Consider the following 19,279-nt stretch of genomic DNA (forward strand, 5'->3'; position numbering starts at 1 on the left):
CATATTCACCTTCAATCCAGAGATTTACACCCAGTACTTCTTTCTACCGTTAAATGTCTGCAGTCTGATAGCTGGCATTATTTAACACACTTACTTTAAACTTGTCCTAGCTGGACGGTGAAAGGAAAGCAGCACAGAAAAGAGCTTATTCTACATTCTTTATTTATCAGCATTCACCTTGTCGGCTCCTTGTTCTGTTTTTTTCTTCCACACTTCTGCCCTGTGTTATGTTCAGGAACTAAAATAGGTTAATACCAGGTCAGGTTCCAGGTCTTGCACTGCTTGCAATTATCAAGTACGTATAATTGTCCATTAATGTTTACAGAGCCTCATTAATTTTTGTCTTATTATATTTGCAATTTGCCAGAATGTTGGTGGCTACTTGGATATAAACCCGATGTTCTTCTAAATGAAACCTGAGCTTGTAGACATATTTTGGCTTCCACTTGCAACCTATCTATCCAATAATGCTGGCTGACCTAATGGTCCCCCCATATACTGGCTGTATAAGTCCATCCGATGATGTACTGTTGGCCAGGTAAACGTCATATATAGTCATATTGACATATTGACAGAAGTGATTGAACACACATGGTTTTATTTCCATACAAGGCCATACTGGCTCCTATATTTCACTGGCTTTAGGAATCTCGGTTATTTTGTCCTGCCTCTTTCATGTTTGACCAAACAATGATGTCAGTATGCAGCAAAGAATGTCTAAGGAAGTCAAATCATTGTGTTGTCTGCCACTAATGAGATGGCCATAGTGAGACTTCACATAGCAGAGGGTTAATGGAATAGTTTTACTGGGAGCCTGAGCAGGAAAGAACCCTGAAATAGTCTGAGCTGGCTAATGGATGCAGCCTTGATGGTGTTGTAGGAGGTTGTGCAGCTGTCCATCTGCCACCATCCTCACATTATATTGCAAGTCTTTCTGTAGACAGGGAAAAGGTCCCAGTGGGATTGTTTAACTCACCCTTCACTCAACCCTGTTTAGCCCCCTCTTTCTGTTAGAGATGTATTGTTTGTACTATGCAGCTGGATGTCTACCTCTTCCTGGCAGTCTTCTTACTTAAAACTTCAGCATTTTGTGACTGGCTTGTTTGATTGTGCTAGTTTAGTCATACTTGAGTCTTAGCAGTGGCACAAAATGGCCAAACAAATGTGAATCGAGTTGTTTTCCAGCAACATAACTTCATATATATCTGGTCTGAATTTCATATTTATTCTTTGGTCCTCCCGTGTCACTGTCTGTATTCGTCTGTCATTTGCAACCCCTATTTAATTTACAGCACTGCGTAATATGTTGGAGCTATATAAATCCTGTTTCATAATAATAGTCTTACTCCTTGAACTTCAAAGCTATAGCTTTTTAAATAAAAACTGAAAATCACACTGTTATCAGTGTGATTCTTTTGTACCTGGATGTTCACACCGAACAGTGTTGTCTAGGTTAGTGACTAGTTATGTTGGTTAAAAACTAGGGTGCTCTCAATTTATATTTGTACAGCTGTTGATCAGGAAATCCCAGTTTGTTGAATAATGGCTGGGAGACCTGGGGTAGCGCGGGCAATGAGCAACTGTTGCATTCCTGCGCTGATCAATACAAAGCTAGTGGTGGCAGAATTTTGGTTATTTGGGCAGCACAGTGGCTTGGTGGTTAGCACTAGGCCCAAGGTTCAAATCTCGGCCAGGGCACTGTCTGCATGCAGTTTGCAGTTTCTCCCAGGATTTCCTTTGGATACTCCGGTTTCCTCCCACATTCCAAAAACATGCAAGTTATTGGCTCCCCTTCTTCAAAACAATGACCTTTGACTTTTTTAATGACATATGACTATGGTAGGATCATTAGATTGTGAGCCCCTTTAAAGGACAGCTAGTGACACGACCATGAACTTTGTAAAGCGCTGCGTAGTATGTCAACGCAATATAAATACTGTGCAATAATAATAAAGTAAATAAAGTGCATTTAAAGGCTCAGATTATTTTTGCAAATGAAGCCACTTCCTAGAAGCCCATGGAGGGCCACATACAGTTTGTAGAAAAATAAGCACATGCCAGAGAATCCAGAAAGACAGTCTGGGGACAAAGCATGTAAATGCTTTTATTACTGCAAATATGATGACATCATTATAAATTTGGCTGCAGTTACATCATTACAGAACCAGAGGCTACATTATCTTAGGTACACTACTGGTAGTGCTAATTTGCACACCTTGAATAAACACGCGTTCAGATCTCTTTGTTGTTCACATCCATAAAACCACACGTTTTATAAGGGATCAAAAACTGACTGTAACAATGTAGTTAAGGCTGGTTTTAACTTTATACAACACAAGCAGAAATTCTTTTCCACACCTCAGTTACAAGTACTACATTAAATGTGCACATGTGGTAGTATGAACACTAGGGTCATTGAGTGCAATAAAAATGTGTTACTCTTGGGTGACCATTATGTAAATCTTGGGCGAAAACATTTCTAAATAGACTCTATCTAAAGTATTATATCAGCTTTTCAGCGCTAGGAAGTATTACAGACTTATGAACAACTAGCTGTAACTATTGAATGCTATGTTAGAGTAACTTAGCTGTTCCGTACTATAAACTATTTTTTGTCTGGCCTTAGTCACCAGTGCCAGACTTGATGGATTGGCTGTATATTAGAAAAGAGTGACTCTTTGCTTGTGACTTCACATGAAAAAGAAGTTGATGAATGTGTCTTTTAAACACACAAATCAGCCTTGCAGAGCAGTGAGAGTGCAGAGTGATCACTTCAAGTTTTCATTCTTTTTCCCCTCTGCCTGCTTTTTAATAACTTTACTGCAAGTAAAACAAGGTTGGTGCTTATGGAGTGGCTGCCAGCATTACGTCAGCGTACCAATTCCCCGCAGAGTGCCAGGGAGAGCAACCTGCATGAAAGCCGCCTTTGTTCCAGGGAGGTGTGCTAGCTTTACATGAGGCTGCTCTCTGGACGTCTGTTTGTGAAACAATTTATTGGAACACGGTATGTGTGTGTAAGACGCTCCCAGAGACTGAATACATTCAGAACTTTTAACACCTTCCTGTCAGAAAAGGTTGGAAGGCCATTCATGATCATACACCTAATATTAGACATAATACAAGCCCCCAAGGGTACATTTAGGGGAAGCGTAACCAAAAGGCCACATGAGTAAATAAAATATTTTTTTCTTTGGCTACTTTTCTCTGTAGTTAAAATCATGGATTGGCTTTTTTATTTGCTTATTTGGCTAATCAACTGTGTGCTTAAAAGTTTACTATCCAATTGCAACAAATCTGGTTTGTGATTGGTAGAGACTAGTTACTGGTCTTAATATATTTTTAATTATTTCCTTAATTACCTAAAATATGTAGAATATTCCAAAGAAACAGCACAGTTAGATTTACTGTTTTGACTGCAATAGGAATTCAAAAAGGGCAAATAAAAATTGAGTTACTTTTGAAAAACTGTCATTGTAATTGGGACGACCTGATTTCAACTCTACCTGCTGGGCTATGTATTGTGAGTAATAGAAGTGCTACAGTGTAATAGACCATGATATCAGTCAAGCAAAAGTTGGTCATCGGGTAAATTTGGCAAGAGGCTGTAGGAGACTTGGTGAAGCTTGGCACCTTATCAAGTTTGCACTTTCATGTTCACAAGTTTTTACATTTTGGCCTAAGGCTGCGTAAATGAACGATCCACGACAGATCGTTCGATAATTAACAAAAAAAGTGCACAACGACACGGACGAACTAGGAATCTTGCTGGAAATGTAGACCGTCCCGGTGGATCTAAATGGGCAGCGATCGTACGTAATCTATTGTGTGTACGATCGTTCAGTGATCGTAGATTGTTCTGTGATTTCACTTTCTCCTGTACAAATCACTTCCTGCATCGTTCAAACGGTCATTCACAAACGATCGTATCTAGTGTGTGCATTATTGGTCGATTATATTTCAACGATCGTATCGTTACAGCGTGTACAGAATTGTGCACAATACGATCCTTCAAAATAATCGAGAATAATCGTTGATCATTCATTTTCAAATGATAATTATTGCACATGTGTACCTAGCCTTAGTCCTGGCTGCAGATTCATAGTAAACCGACCCTTTCTGTAGAGTTTTAGAATGCCCAACGGACATATTACATAGTATTTACCTTTTGTATACATATATGGGGGCAAATTAGATTCTAAAACTCAGGGGTTAACTAGAATATTGCTGCTTACAGGTGACCTACAATTGTTGGCATCCAGAAATAGCTGGAGATGGTGATTGGAATCCTTGCTGTTTTTTGTGTGGCCTGTATAAACTAGCATGTCTTCTATTGTCCTCCTCCTGGCGGTATCTTTTGAAGCTTGAGCTTTTTCCCTCCTCCCTCCCCATTACTTACAAATACACATCTCCCTCCCTTCTAGCTTGGCACTGACTTTGCTGCAGGAACTAGTGCCAGGAGCTTAACGGGTTTACAGACTCGAGTTATTTTTTTCCCCCCTCCTTGTTTCTTGGCGTCCCTTACCTTATTTATTTTATAAGATGTATAACTCAGAATATGTAGGGTTGTGGAGCGAATGTGTGACCTTTACGAAACAGTCCGCTGAAGTTATTGCAAGAAGGTGTTACAAAACTGTCTGGATCACAAGTATAGCGATAACTGAAAAATTGCATTCTAATGTTATTGCAGTGGTTATGAAACTGGGGCACTAACGGTTACAAAAGTGTATCCAGTGTCTTTAGCAACCAGTCAGGTTTCTTTTTTTTAGGGTAAACATAGAATTTTGTAGCTATGGCTACCAGCCCAGATGTTCTGAATATTATTATTACACAGTATTTATAAAGCAGCAACATATTATGCAGCGCTGTACATAGTCCATAGTCATGTCTCTGACTATGTTCTGATGAGTTTTGTAGACCTAACCAACAGATAGTCCTTTGTTTTTACAGTTGCCTCCTTATACTGAGAGTGCCATTTTATAGATTTGAACACTTCCCATATGAATTCTTCTTTTTTAGGCTTTGATTTTTTTTTGAATACTGCACACATCTTGTTCTTTGGACTGTAAAACGTTACTGATGGCACAGATATTAGAGAGTGACCAGATGAGAATGCAAGGTTGGAGTACATGCAGAGTAGGCGACTGTCATCTAATGGTCAAAGGAAGCTTAAATTATTACTAACTGGTTGTGCTTTGTTGCCTTACTGGGTATTTGAATCCAAAAATTGGCTGCTTTCTTGGTTATTTGTATTTCATTAAACCAAGAGATAATAAGTCATGCGGCTGAAAACACCTGTGAAATACTTATGTGGGTGTAACAGTTTTTTTCCATGTTCCTTCTAGTCATGGAATTTAAGCTGCACAGCAGGGAGGTTGGTGACTAGCAGGGAGGAACACAGGGAGGTGTAAAATGTGCCATTGCACAAGGGCCCCAGGCCCTCCTTGGCTAAGGGGGGCCGCACAGATATCCTATGGAGGTAGAAGTGCTGTTAGGTGGTTTGATATGAATTGGAGACAGGGAGTCAGTTCTGCACAGGAGCCCACTGTTAGCTACATCCACAAATGGTGACTAGACCTTTGCTGCAGTTAAGCGATACAACCTGGTTCCTTCCTCCTGTATTTTGGATTCTGCAAACGCAGTACCACACTGATGAGCATGTACTTTGTATTAAATGTGCACTGCAGCACAATGGATTGGCCCCTAGTGCTGCTCGGTCCTTTCCAAGTGTTACGGTGTGAGATTTTAGAAGGCCTGGAGCACAGCTTTGGGGAAGTTCATCAACGTTATTTGAAATTGCTTAGCGAATTGTTCTACTGTACATTACGGTTACCGCCGGCCTATCATATGTTTTTTGCACTTTAACATTGCATGCTTATGATGAAGAACTGGGAATAAATTAGATGAATAGTACACTTCTTTAGCAGTTCTTCTTTAATATTTCATCCTAGTTGGCTGTTCGTCATTACGATGTCTTGTGTACAGTCTCAACATGTTTGTGTTCCATCTTGGTATCTAATTTCTGTTGCCGATATATTTCAAACTGATTTATGAATGTAATTGTAGTTATTAGAGAGAATGTATAATCTTTACAATATTTTTAGATAAACAAGCAATAATCAAGATTGCCTTGTTGTAGATGTTATCATTGTGTATTTTTAGGATTTAAAAGCTATGTATAATATATAACATATGCTGGCTCTGCTTTGCTATGCAGTGATAGTGCTTTTCTGCTCTTCCTCGCAATGCTCATATATGTGTACATGCTTATTAAAACCTGTGAACTTACTGCGTAATAAAGTATGGAAGAATTTGTTAAAAAATAAGGTAATAGCACCAAGCTACAAGGCGCTTCCCTAGTGGTTATTCTTCAGGGCTCTTTTTGAAAATATGAATGCATTTTTTAAAATGTTAAGTATGGTATTATTATTATTATTATTTTTTGTTTAATGTAAACACAAGAGGTTAACGCGTGTTTTATTCTTATTGTTCTTATTGTGCTTTCAATTAATTAAAAACTGTCTTTCTCTGTTCTGTCACTAGAGCGCTCCTCTCACAGACCAATACTTCAAGCTGGTCTTCCCGCGAATACCACTGCATTTGTTGGAGGTGATGCTGAATTTGTATGCAAGGTGTACAGCGATGCACAACCTCACATTCGCTGGGTGCGATACGTAGAGAAGAATGGGAGCCGATTTGGAGTGGATGGGATTCCATACATGAAGGTTTTGAAGGTAAGACTAACTAAATATGCCGAATGATATGACACCCCATAGCTAGCAATAAGTGCTTTAAAATAACACCTGGAATATGAACATTTGGACCTGATTAGTTGCTTTGAGTAACACACATACATAATTATTACAATCCCTCGCCATAAGATGAATAGAAATGTGTGATTATGTTTAATGAAGATAATTGAAAAAGATAAATATTACAGTCTATCTACTTCCAGCCTGTGTTTTACCATTGGTTTAGGAAGCCAACCATCATAGCAAGTAAGCGGTAGTAAAGGGAAAGAGGTGAGAGGGATGGGGGCAAATCACAAAAGCTAGCTGCTTTTCCATTGGAGAGTAAACCTGGTTTGCACCCTGGCACTGTTCATGCATCAATACATGCATTCAGGCAAGGGTGTCCAACCTTTGGTCTACTCACAAGTTAATATTTTTGTTGGTACATTCATGTTTATTTTAAATTATGCCAAGTACAGTGCACATATTATTCAGAGAGTTGGTTTAGGAAATTGGCTAATTTAATATGTTAAAAGCCCTAAAAGGATGAAAATAAGATAAATATGTCAATATTTCATGATAATAGATGTAAACTACACTTTAATAACCTTTTGTAGGTTTTTTTCAGATAAAATAAATATTTTATTGCCTTTTATTGGCAAACACTTCATTTGCAACATACTGCTTTCAAGGTATTTCAAATTATGCATTCATGGACAAGAAGCTAATCTACTACTAATTTATAATACCATGCTTTTGAGTAAACCTGTATATTCCTTTGCAATTTAAAAAATTACTATTTTTAAAGTTTTAAATGTAATCCTATTATTATTATCTTGATTTTTGAGCTTGGAAGCACAAATACTTGGAATATTAAATTAGATAAATATATTAAACAAATTAGATTGCTCAGACAGCAGCTAGCTTCATATCAGTTATTGTGTCCAAAATAGCCTAAAGTTGCTGTTCACATCTAGTTGAAGTCCACCTAAGCCAAAAAAAAAAAAAAAATCAGACCGTGCTTCAAGATGACCCATTTTATACGATATAAAATGATCAGTTTTTTTTTCCAATTGCTTTACAGGGAGCAGTTAAATGTCAGATAAGGGCTATAAAGACTATTTCGGTAGTAAAATATTTTGTATCTTATAAAGGTAGTCATGCTGCAGATGATTATATAACCCAAAGACACCAACCATAGGCTCACTTTAAGTTGAAGTTTTAGCCATAAACTCCTAGATTGCAGCTCTGTTGTTAATTCCATGTATTGCCTGCCTGTTTTTAGCACTCGGGAATAAACAGTTCTAGTGCTGAGGTGCTGAATCTGTACAATGTGACAGAAGCAGATGCTGGGGAATATGTCTGTACCGCCTCCAATTATATTGGGGAGGCCAACAAGTCAGCCTGGCTCACGGTGATGAAAAAAGATCCAGGTAACGTCTCCTCTTGCCATGCACGGGATGCAGACGGGCTCTTGGTGCTTCTGGCGAAGGTGGCGTTTGACAATCTGGGTTTGGTGTTTTGCCACATTTTTGGTGTGGCCATGGAAAAAATGCACACAAAGCTGGAGGATTTCACCAAATTATGTGCTTTCCTTTTCTGAATATATCCCGTCTTATGCGGTTTGTACAATCAACAGCTTGAACTGCATTATTAACTGGATTGAACATACGAAGTCATGGTCAAACCTCAGTCCTCAAATCTTTGTGCATTTGACTATCAACTGACTATTTTGCAGAAGATGGAGGTTGTACAAATGTGAAATGTCTGCCATTAACTACCATGTGGGCTGGCTAGACCTATATAACTTTTCCATGCTCTTTGACCATATAACATTTCCATGCTCTTTGACCATTTCTGTTCTATTTTAGTAACCAACATTTAATACAGATGGCCATTGTGGAAGTTTTACAATGTTTGCGTCTTTGGGTTGAAGTGCTTTTGCCTCAATGGTTTAATATAGCCTGCAGTAAGATAATAGCATCCTCTACTTCCTAAAAGACATGGATGATTATCCAACATCTTCTGGGTACTGCCTACGGGTAAAGCCACTGAAATATTAGCCACATAGTATTGTAATCCCCTTGTATTTTTCTTTTTACACCCCTCCTATTTTAAAAATGTATATGGTGAAATCCTCCTTTTGTGAGTCTTGTTTTTCCATGTCATTTGATTGCATGCATTACTGGTGATCAATCCTGGTGAAGGGTAATGTGCATTAATCTGCACCCTACAGAATGTTTTTCTTGGTGATTCTTTGGTATGTTGGGTCTTTTGGAGAAGGTCTCAGTGGAATGCAAAGGGAGATCCTCGGATGTGTGCCTCTCCAAGCATGAGACATCTCCTGAGGCTGCTCCACATGTATCCTTTTCTCATCGGGTGTTGCCTTTTCTCTTTTCTTTTTGCCTCCCCTCTCTTCTAGGCTGCCGGTGTTAACATTACAGATGAAGAGATAGAAGTCTTATATGTCAAAAATGTTTCTTTTGAGGATGCTGGGGAATATACTTGTATAGCTGGAAATTCTATTGGGATTTCTCAACATTCTGCCTGGTTGACGGTTCTGCCAGGTATTAAGCTACTGCCTTGGGTTTCAGTTCTGTCTCTTTGCTGGGTCAACTGAAAACACTGTTTTTCTATCTAGTAGACATAAACCCATTTAAAACAATTATCTTCTGTATATAGCTTTATATCAATATTCAAACAAAAACTTCAAGTACACTTATCAAGGAGAAGAATATTTGATATTTCAAGCGTTTTGATTTATTAACGTTTTATTTCTGTCTCTACATTTACAGAAGTTAAATACATTCCTAAGTAAAACAGTACAAAAAAAATATACTTTATATTTACCTGCAACGGCTTGATGTATGGCTTCCTGCCCAGAGATCATCACCCACCTAAATATTAACATAATGGCCACCTATCCAATGATCCTAAAGCCAACAGTGTCTCATGTTTACCTGTGCATTTACTTTCATGGTTCCTTGATTGCATAGCATGTTTTTTGTGCAATCTGGGCAAAATGTTTACCTCCGTTTTGATTTAACCCCGATGCCTCTGAAAAAAAAAACATTGCAAAGGGTTTAAATCATAGGAAAAACATTACTTTGTATTTGGATCTCTGTATTCTTTGTCTATCCAAACTATTTAGACTTTTCAATCTGTTTTTTTCTCTTCTTTTTCTGCTGCTATTTTAATTTGGGGGACATACATCTACTTACAGTAGAAAGGTAATACTTCCCTCCCTTTAGAGGGTAGCTGGTGTACACTTCAATTTTAGAGGCATGCCTGGTGTATGTACAAGTGAAAGATTTGTGGTGTACTTGAATTGAAATATTTTGTGTATTGAATGGTGTGTGTGTGTTTGTTACAAACTGCCCATCTGAAAATTATTACAGTAACAAAGTGTTTGGCATGTTGCGGGATTTGATCTTCATCTTGGAGTCTTTGGTGGTTATGCTCACCTTTCTCCCCAATGTATTGGACTAGCCCTCTGATTATGTTAAATTGTTTTTTAATTTTTATATAATGCATATATCATTCTGCCTGCTCAGATATTTGAAGTACTTTTCCAGTTTTAACTTCACCTTCCATTTAATCCCTACAAATATAGGAAAATGACTTGTTTTGAAATGGGAAAACATTTATACATTTTAGTATGAATAGTCCCTTTTCTCCCCTTCCTCCTTCATACCAGTCAAGGCATTCAGATATTTTGTTTCCAGGTTCTATACCTAAACTGTAGGGTGATGTCAAATAAGGTCAGTGTGGTGGTGAGTCACTGCTGTGTGCTGCCCACTTTTGGGTATCATCACCTGCCAGTACTAGCAATGCATGATTGCACTATGTTCACATCCAGCCATCGCTCAATGTTCCAGGATGCAGAGGTCAGGTGTTCAGACTGTGTGTACGCACAGCTATTGGTCTGCATAGTTCTTAAGTACAGGGGGGAAACATTGAAAAACACTGCTAGGTAAAGTGCCCATAACAAGGGGAAATAAAAAAGTTACTGTCTGGAAGGTCTTAGAAAGTCTGCATACTCCTCATGCATATGTACACCTTTAGTTGGGTTTCCAAGTTGTAGCTAGACAATAATTACTTTTATAATACCAATTAGTTGTCTGTTTTTCCAGTATAGTTTGAAAACAGATACAAATGCAAGAATGAGATGGCGAAAGAAATAAAACATAGTAAAGAACTCAAATTTTGCTATGGGGCACTAAAAAAAATGAAAGTGCAAAAGAGTGATCAAAGAAAAGAAAGTATAATAACAGCAAATGACTAATTGTCAGTAATGGTTGTATTTAAAATAAAATAAAAAAATAAATTCACATTGCTGAGGTTGAAGTAAAGTCTCTGACTGTGTAAATGTAGTGCAGCCAAAACAGCAAGCACTTAGTTTGTGGAGCCAACAATTTTTAAAATTTTGTATAAAGAACAAAAGGGTTAGAATTCTTTTTCTTGTTTTAATTGCTATTTCTGGCTCTTCAATGTTGGTCTTGGTGACCCGTCTCTGTAATATAAAGTAATAGGAAATCTATCATTTTGAGTTGTTAGAGGAAAGGTGTTCTGGTGGCAACCATCTGAGAAGGAATATCGCTCAAATCAGGAAAAAGGAGTATGCGAGTTTAGTGGTGGGGTAGAATCATGCTAAAGCTTGGTTATTGTGTGTGTTTCTCTGTGTATAAATGTGTATGCATCTGGAAATTTTATGCTTTGGTATAGGATTCTGAATCCTTCCTCTGACCACGGTTTTTTTTTCTGGTAGCCACTGCTCACACTTCTTCCCTTCCTCACTTAATTTTTAGGTATTGAACCCCCTACGGAGGAGACCCAACTGCCCTACTACACCGAAATCGGTATATATGTTGGTGGAGGGTTCATTATTTTCTGTTTCATCGGAATTTGCATCATATTCCAACTTCGTCAGGGAGCTAAAAAGAAGAAATCGTTAATTGGACCACCTGTCGTCCATAAACTGAGCAAACGAATACCACTCCACCGCCAGGTAACAGAAAGTAGATAAAGAGTTCAAAGAAACTTTATTTCTCATCGGTCAGCTTCCATGTGCAGATAGATATTAGAAAAAAGTGATAAAGTATACAAGTAGCCTATGCTATTGGATTATTATGGACCAGTGGGATGAATTGTGGTATATGCTGTAACATCAGTTGTTTCCTCCTGGTTATAGATTTTAAGTTTATATCAGCATAAGGGTTTTCCCTATTCAAGGCAAGTAGCCCCCAATGTTTTGGAGACTTTTATGTCATGCAATACAGTAATCATTATTACAAGGGGTATAAGTGTTCATGAATACAATAGATCTACTTGTCTGTAAATAGTAATTGTTGCTGACATCATGTCACATAGGTGTTACATCTGTATGGAGTGCAACACATCTGTATGTATCCCTTAGTCAGGTGTTGTCCTGTGTTTAAAGAAAATAGTTTTTTGGCATAATGTCTGGAAATTAGCTAATGTAGAAGATGGAATGCCCTACATCTGTAAATACTGCTACAAAGCTGTTCACATTCTTCATCAAATGTGTCTACGGAAACTGTTGATTCAAGCAATCAGTCATGCTTCTTGGAAACTAATTAGGTTCAGTCCTGAATGTTAATGGTTAGAAGATGAATGTTTTTATCGAGCAATGAGGACTGTCCTGAAACGTATGACACTCTATAAAATTTTAGCAGTACGAATGTCATAGGTCCTAAGTTGGTCATATGTGGCTACATGTTTTCTCTAAGGACAATGAATAAAAACACATTTTACCATCCTCTGCAGTTCTCTCACTATATTCTAATTTGCTAAATCCTCTTCTTATTTGGTGTTATATGCCCTTCTTCTCATTGAGACCAGATGAAAAGGTTGGGAAAACCTTGGTCAGTGGTTAGAAGTGCTCTCAAAAAGATCATTATTTCCCCTTTGGCTAGGCCCAAAAAGGCAATCTGTTGGGAGTGGGCTGTTAACCCACATTGAGGCATATACAATGTGTCCATGTTTAATTGCCCAAACACTAAAGTTTTACAAGAATAGTAAGTAATAAAATAAGGTATGAGTTGAGATTTTTTTTGATTGAAGACCCCCTTTCCTAATTTATTGCATTCATAATGTTATTATGGAACAATTGGAAAGAGTTTCTTTTCTCCTTAAAGATATTTAATCTGTTACACTGGCATAATGGCATAAAGTTTCACTTCTACTAGAATGCTGTCTAGTCTGCGACCTGAGTCATGCTTCACGTGTATTCTTGCATGGTTCTTTTCGACCCATGTATCAGATTTAAGTTTTCATTGTAATCCTTTTTTTTTTCCTTTTTAAGGGTAAGCAGTAACAGGTAATATGATTCAGTCTTGAGATGCCTCATTACATTCACATAGTTAATACAACGAGATAGTATATGTTGTATCTTTAAGTTTTATGTAACTATAACCAATTAAAGATTAAGATACTAAAGAATGACAATAGAACATGACAAAATAAATTCTGTATAACGAATGCATGAAAGTTAAGAAGAAATAGTGCAGTAAACATTTGAAAGTATAATTAGGAGTCGGCATTTCATATTTCACAGGGATTATACTAATGAAAGGTTGGCTCTGATTGGCTGATCAGTGGGTCACTGTACTATTAGGGGAAATTAGCTTGAATTGAGTGTTGCTTCTGATGCCTGAGACTAGACAGTTATTATAAGTTTTTTTTTTTTTTTTATTAGACTTAGAAACATGTAAATATTACATTTAACTATAACTCGCTTAGCTAGTTTTTACATACCGTACCCTGTGAGAGACTTCTTAGACATCAACTTAGTTGGCACATGGTGGGCTGACTTTAGGACTGTTCATAATGCTGCCACCCTTGGACTCCTATCACATCACTCTTTCCTCTTGCAGGTGTCGGCAGATTCCAGCTCCTCTATGAATTCCACAACTCCCTTGGTGAGGATAACCACTCGCCTGTTGTCCAGTGCCGATACAGTCCTGCTGCCCAATGTATCGGAGTATGAACTTCCTCATGACCCTAAGTGGGAATTCGCAAGAGACAAGTATGTCATTTCACCACTGTTTTCCTATGTGTTATTGTTCTGCTAAAGCCGGGGGGGATCTAATGTATGCATTAACTGTAAAACTGGGGCTTGAAAAATCTGAGTATCAGGCTAGGTCTATTTAGCCTTCTGGGTTGTGAGCTGTTTTGTCTTTTTATATATGCAACTTACTGATTTTAACTTAACGTTCGCCCAAACTGCAGAACGTATGATTTCGCATGTGGCATAGGACCTTAATTTGGATATGCAAATGCAAACATCTAAGCGCCAGACCTGGCACCTTGATGTTATTAGCTTAATAGACATATAGCTAAATAGATGTGGTTATTAGTGTTCAGTTATTTTTTTACAAATTCAATGAATGATAATCATAAAAAGTTCTACACATACTATATATTTGAAGTAAACATTAAACATCAGAAATGAGGGCAGCTCTTTCCTACTGCTTTGGGGTAAACCCCCAAAAATCCTGTCCTGAAGATTCAACTATGACAGACAGTGCACAATTGTCTTACATTGTTCTTAAAACATGCAGTTAGGTTAAATGGCTTCCCCCCAAAATATTGACCTTAGACTGTTATACATATGACTATGGTAGGGATGTTAGATTGTGAGATCCTTTGAGTGACAGCTAGTAACATGACTATGGACTTGTACAGCGCTGCATAATATGTTAGCGCTATATAAATACTGTGTAATATTAACAAAAAATTTAACCATGTTGTACATATTTTCATATATCTTTATTTTTTATTAGCCTGTTGATGGGAGCTGCAACCCTACTATTTATTGCATGTTTGTAATATGTGTATATTCCCACAGGCTGACACTGGGAAAACCCCTTGGCGAGGGCTGTTTTGGCCAAGTGGTCATGGCAGAAGCTGTAGGCATTGATAAGGACCGGCCTAAGGAGTCCGTGACTGTTGCTGTAAAGATGCTGAAAGGTATGGGTGGTGAGAAGGGTGAGGTTGTTTTCTTCCTTCTCTGTGGGGGACACTAGGTCACATTCCTGACCTTGAGGATAAATCAGAAGCTCTGACAGTTTTGCTGCCCCTGTCTGTGATTTAAAGACAGCGGCTATGGAAAGACATGTAATTTACTGATTTGGGTCCTTTGAATTATGCAATCCTTTCGCCACTATCCCTGTGTGTGATCACTCTGTCTCCAGGGTTATGTGACTGCCTTTTTCCATTAAATGCTGTCTGCAAGTATTTTCTTGCTGTTATGTTTCTCTTCATGAAACCTTAAATACCTACTATTAAGCCACATGTATTTTTGTACAGCAGGGTACAACCACTTTTCTGTGTACAAGTTGTATATACGGAAATCTTCATATAATCATGTTTTATATGCTAAAATTTTGGTATAAATTGTATATACTGAAATCTGCATAATGTTTATATACCATCAATCACTTTTATAGCTTTGTTGTTAAAGAATCATTCTAAAGTGTATATAAAACATGATATGTACTTTGAATGTCACAGAATCATTTTTCATCTTGAAAAGGGTAATTACTTGGGCTTATTTTATTTTAATTATTTGTCACAAGCAATGAGGTATAATCACAAAATGCCCAGATAAACAGCTATCATTTTAAATTGTATATCCTGATGGAATATCGATGTCTATGCACATAATTTGTACAAGCGATTGGGGAAATACAAGTAGAGCACAAGTGGAAGGCTCACTTTGTGTGTTTATGTGTAGCTAATCCTTCCCCATTCTATCCACATCTGAAAAAAAAGTTTTAAGACTAAGGATACATTTTAATATGGAAGTATGAATGCCATTGTTCTGTGCAACAAGACTGGTGGGGATTTTAGTCTGTACTTTTCCTGACTGCCAAAAATAAAAAGGATGTGAAAAAAGTATATATGAAAGTGAGAAAGGTCTCCTATAACCAATATTTTTGTTTGAACATTGGCACAGTTAGAATAAAAAGAACAATACTCATGAACTAACAAATATGTGACCAGTCATTGAACTGGAAATAATTTGTGGGGGTGGTGAGAGTTTGGACAACTTGCAGACAAAGGTGTGTTTTGGAGTTTATTATACGAAAAGCAAATGTAAGTAATTTATAATAGGTGATTCTTCTTTACAACATTGCAGAATTCTTTTATAATTTGCTGCTTTTTTAGTCCCTGCTTATCCCGCAGTTTGCTGATTAAACTGTGAAGGAAAAGCAGCATGTTGATTAGGTCATCCCTCGTATCGCTCCCCTCTTTTCCTGTGAGCATGTGCATTTATAGTCAAAACAAAATGGTTTATAATATAAAAAGATTTTTTTCAAAATCATGATGCACGCTATAGCCATGTGAGGCAGAACTAGTTTTATTATCACTTTGGTAGCTAAATCTTAATAACACTTTGAATTATTTCTGCACAGATGATGCTACTGAGAAAGACCTAGCTGATCTGGTCTCTGAGATGGAGATGATGAAGATGATTGGAAAGCATAAGAATATCATCAATCTGCTGGGTGCATGTACTCAAGGAGGTGAGTCCCACACCAAGGTGCCAATTGCCAAGTCTTTAATTATGTCTTGTGTAATGAAAGGACCTATGCAACTCATTAGGAGGGAGAGTGTCAGACAGCAATGTAATGACAAACATTCCCACCCTGCAGCCAGCACAAATTTCTCCTATCCAGCTTACAAAGTTTTAAGACTAACTTCTGTGACCTTTACACTTTACTTCTGTCCTGTTATTAACATGCCAATTCAATTGGTGAGCATACTGACCGTCTGTCATTTTAATTAGTTGATGAGTTGAACTCCAATGAGTTGAACGGCTGTCTGTGCCACTTAATTATTGAGTGTAGCCACTGTCTGTGTATTTAAGCAGTGTAATAGGAGCTTTTTAGTATCCTTCATAGTCTTTTAGTAACTTATGCCCAACCTAAATTACTGTTAGGGGTTGACTAACCTCAGGTTTTTCAAGCCATAAAATTCTCAGACTAGAGACCATTTTTACAGTTTTCTACTTTTACTTTACTCTCTGTTTTCTACATAATGACCTAATACTCTTATTTCCCACCCTCCATGGTATTGCCAATAATGTTTGCTTTAATATTTTGTATTGCAGAGACTGTTGCGTCTTAGAAAACATAGGCCCCTATATACTGAATTTACTTGTGCACATATATATTTAAAAATTATAAAATAGGTTTGATGCAATATTCATACTCATTATTAAAATGTAATTTAGGTAAATGGACTAATGCATAGTTAAAATATGAATGATAAAAATATATATGTATACAATGTTCACCCCAGCCCCTTTTAGTTGGCTGCACAACCCAGCGCTTTTCAGTAACCAACCAGCTGTTTTTCAGTGGTTACTGAAAAGTTGTGTTACATTAGAGGGGCTGCTTCCCCCCAACAATACATATATATAATATAATAAATACACACACACATTATAAACTTTACCATATGGTTTACTAGATTTTGATCACACCACATTGTAACCATTCTTACAATTATTAGCAAGAGCCTTACTTCTCCTTTGCTCATTTGTTCACTGTGTAACTCATAAGGTAGAGCAGAGCAGCAATGTTGGAAGTTGTTGCAAATGGTGTTAAATGCAAGGCTGACTGTACAGAGTTGCAATCATTTTGCTAGTAAAACGGTTTACATATAGTACATATATATCAACCATCTGTCTAGTTTGTGCCATGTGTTCAATATATAAATCTAAGAATGTCCAAGAAGCAATGCATGAATTACATGCTAACAGATGTATGTGTTTGTAGGTACGTTATATGTAATTGTGGAATATGCTGCTAAAGGGAACCTACGCGAGTACCTCAGGGCCCGGCGACCTGTTGAGATGGAGTACTCCTATGACATTAACAGAGTGCCCGGAGAACAAATGACTTTTAAAGATTTGGTATCGTGCACTTACCAGCTGGCCAGGGGCATGGAGTACTTGGCATCACAAAAGGTAAAATGAGAATAGTGGATTGTAGTGGGAGTTCCGTTTCACGCCACTTACCTTTGTAATAATGGACTTTTAGTGTGTGGTTATTACTTTAATAATAACCAATTACAGCTATTCATTCAGCAAATTGTATACCTGTAGATTATGTTAAAGGATAATTCTATCTATCTGGGAAAATTATTATGGACAGTAAAATGATTAACCTTATGTTTTGGTAATATTAGTATATAAGTATGCATTACTGCTGAATACATGGAATGTATTGCTACTTGCTGTGAAGAATCTGAAACGTTTTATAAAGACTGATGTGACTATGAACAGCCCTGCCCTGCTTATGGGTCCTCTATTGCAGCAATTACCCACTTGATTACATTTTGCACCCCTTTAAAATAATAAGTGTATGTTGAATGTTCCTATGTATGTGTCTTATTTTTCAGACCCTGCAAATTTGGCTAGGTTTAGTAATAGTGTGTAAACCAAAAATTCTGTACTTATTTAAAGAACTCATCAAAATTTTCTAAACCCACATCTACTTAATCACATAAAGAGATTTCCATCCAGACATAACGTGGATTAAAGACTTTAAGTAAAAAAAAAAGTGTAAGAATTTAGTTGGTCTTTAAGCTTTTACTTTTTTTGCCTTTTAGTTTTGACATGGTTCTCCATAGTCACTAATGCAATTATGGTTATGTGTTGTAGTGTATACATCGAGATCTTGCAGCCAGGAATGTCCTGGTCACTGAAAGCAATGTTATGAAGATTGCTGACTTTGGCCTGGCACGAGACGTCAACAATATCGATTACTATAAGAAAACAACAAATGTAAGTATGGAGAATCTGTGATCGACTTTTCTGAATCTATATGCATTTGTGTTCACATTTTTTAAAACCCCCTCCAATAATGGTTCACAAATAAATTGATCATATAACTTTGTAATTGGGGCCATTGTAGAAAAGCTCCTCCCTGTAGGGAATAAAAAGACCTATTGCTTATAGGCTCTGTCCGGAATTGAAAGTTACACCCTCCTTTTCAGTAAGTCCAGCTGAGTAGGTCTAAAGAAGGTAAAAAAAATTTCATTATGCAAAATTAATGTAAATTGCAAATAAAGCTGGCACAAACACTGACCCAGAATGGGTAAATCTTCCCCTGGTGGTCATATTCTCCCTCCTGATTGGGGAGCTGTGGCTTGGACTCTTGGGTCTACACTGCTAATTCGAACTCACTGCTTTCATACAGAAGCCTAGGTTCCTTCTCTGCATCATATTTTTTCACCTTTATATTGACTGCAAGAAAGAAACTTTAAGACAGTGAACACCTTTTCTTTTTTGACTCACCTGGAATACATTCAGTTGCTTTAAATGAAAACTCAGTTGAACTTTAATGTAGGTATATTTATGTACTTTAATTATCTGAACAGAACGTGCAAAGAACATCCTTGTAAAACTAATGGCTGTTATCTTAATTAGATTTTTTTTCTTCAATGAAATTTCTGTACACCTCCGGCAGACACACCTCTTGTCTTTCAATTAGGTATGTGTTGATAGAAACTGAGGT

General features: G+C 37.3%; 1 protein-coding gene across 6 annotated transcripts in view; it reads left to right on the plus strand.

Moving 5' to 3' along the window:
* FGFR2 (fibroblast growth factor receptor 2) overlaps window positions 1-19,279 on the plus strand; it is a 70,931-nt gene that overhangs the window by 44,678 nt on the left and 6,974 nt on the right. For 2 of the 6 annotated variants that reach the window (XM_072425141.1, XM_072425145.1), the window contains 8 exons: window positions 6,541-6,731; window positions 8,014-8,161; window positions 11,537-11,742; window positions 13,625-13,776; window positions 14,599-14,720; window positions 16,169-16,279; window positions 17,537-17,727; window positions 18,424-18,546. In XM_072425141.1, coding sequence (XP_072281242.1) covers window positions 6,541-6,731; window positions 8,014-8,161; window positions 11,537-11,742; window positions 13,625-13,776; window positions 14,599-14,720; window positions 16,169-16,279; window positions 17,537-17,727; window positions 18,424-18,546 — 1,244 coding nt within the window. Of the gene's footprint in view, window positions 1-6,540; window positions 6,732-8,013; window positions 8,162-9,150; window positions 9,296-11,536; window positions 11,743-13,624; window positions 13,777-14,598; window positions 14,721-16,168; window positions 16,280-17,536; window positions 17,728-18,423; window positions 18,547-19,279 lie in introns of all 6 variants that reach the window. The other 4 variants (XM_072425142.1, XM_072425146.1, XM_072425143.1 and 1 more) reach the window with 3 other exon arrangements.

Source organism: Pyxicephalus adspersus, chromosome 10, assembly GCF_032062135.1.
Source record: "Pyxicephalus adspersus chromosome 10, UCB_Pads_2.0, whole genome shotgun sequence".
In the NCBI taxonomy this organism is placed as follows: Eukaryota; Metazoa; Chordata; class Amphibia; order Anura; family Pyxicephalidae; genus Pyxicephalus; species Pyxicephalus adspersus.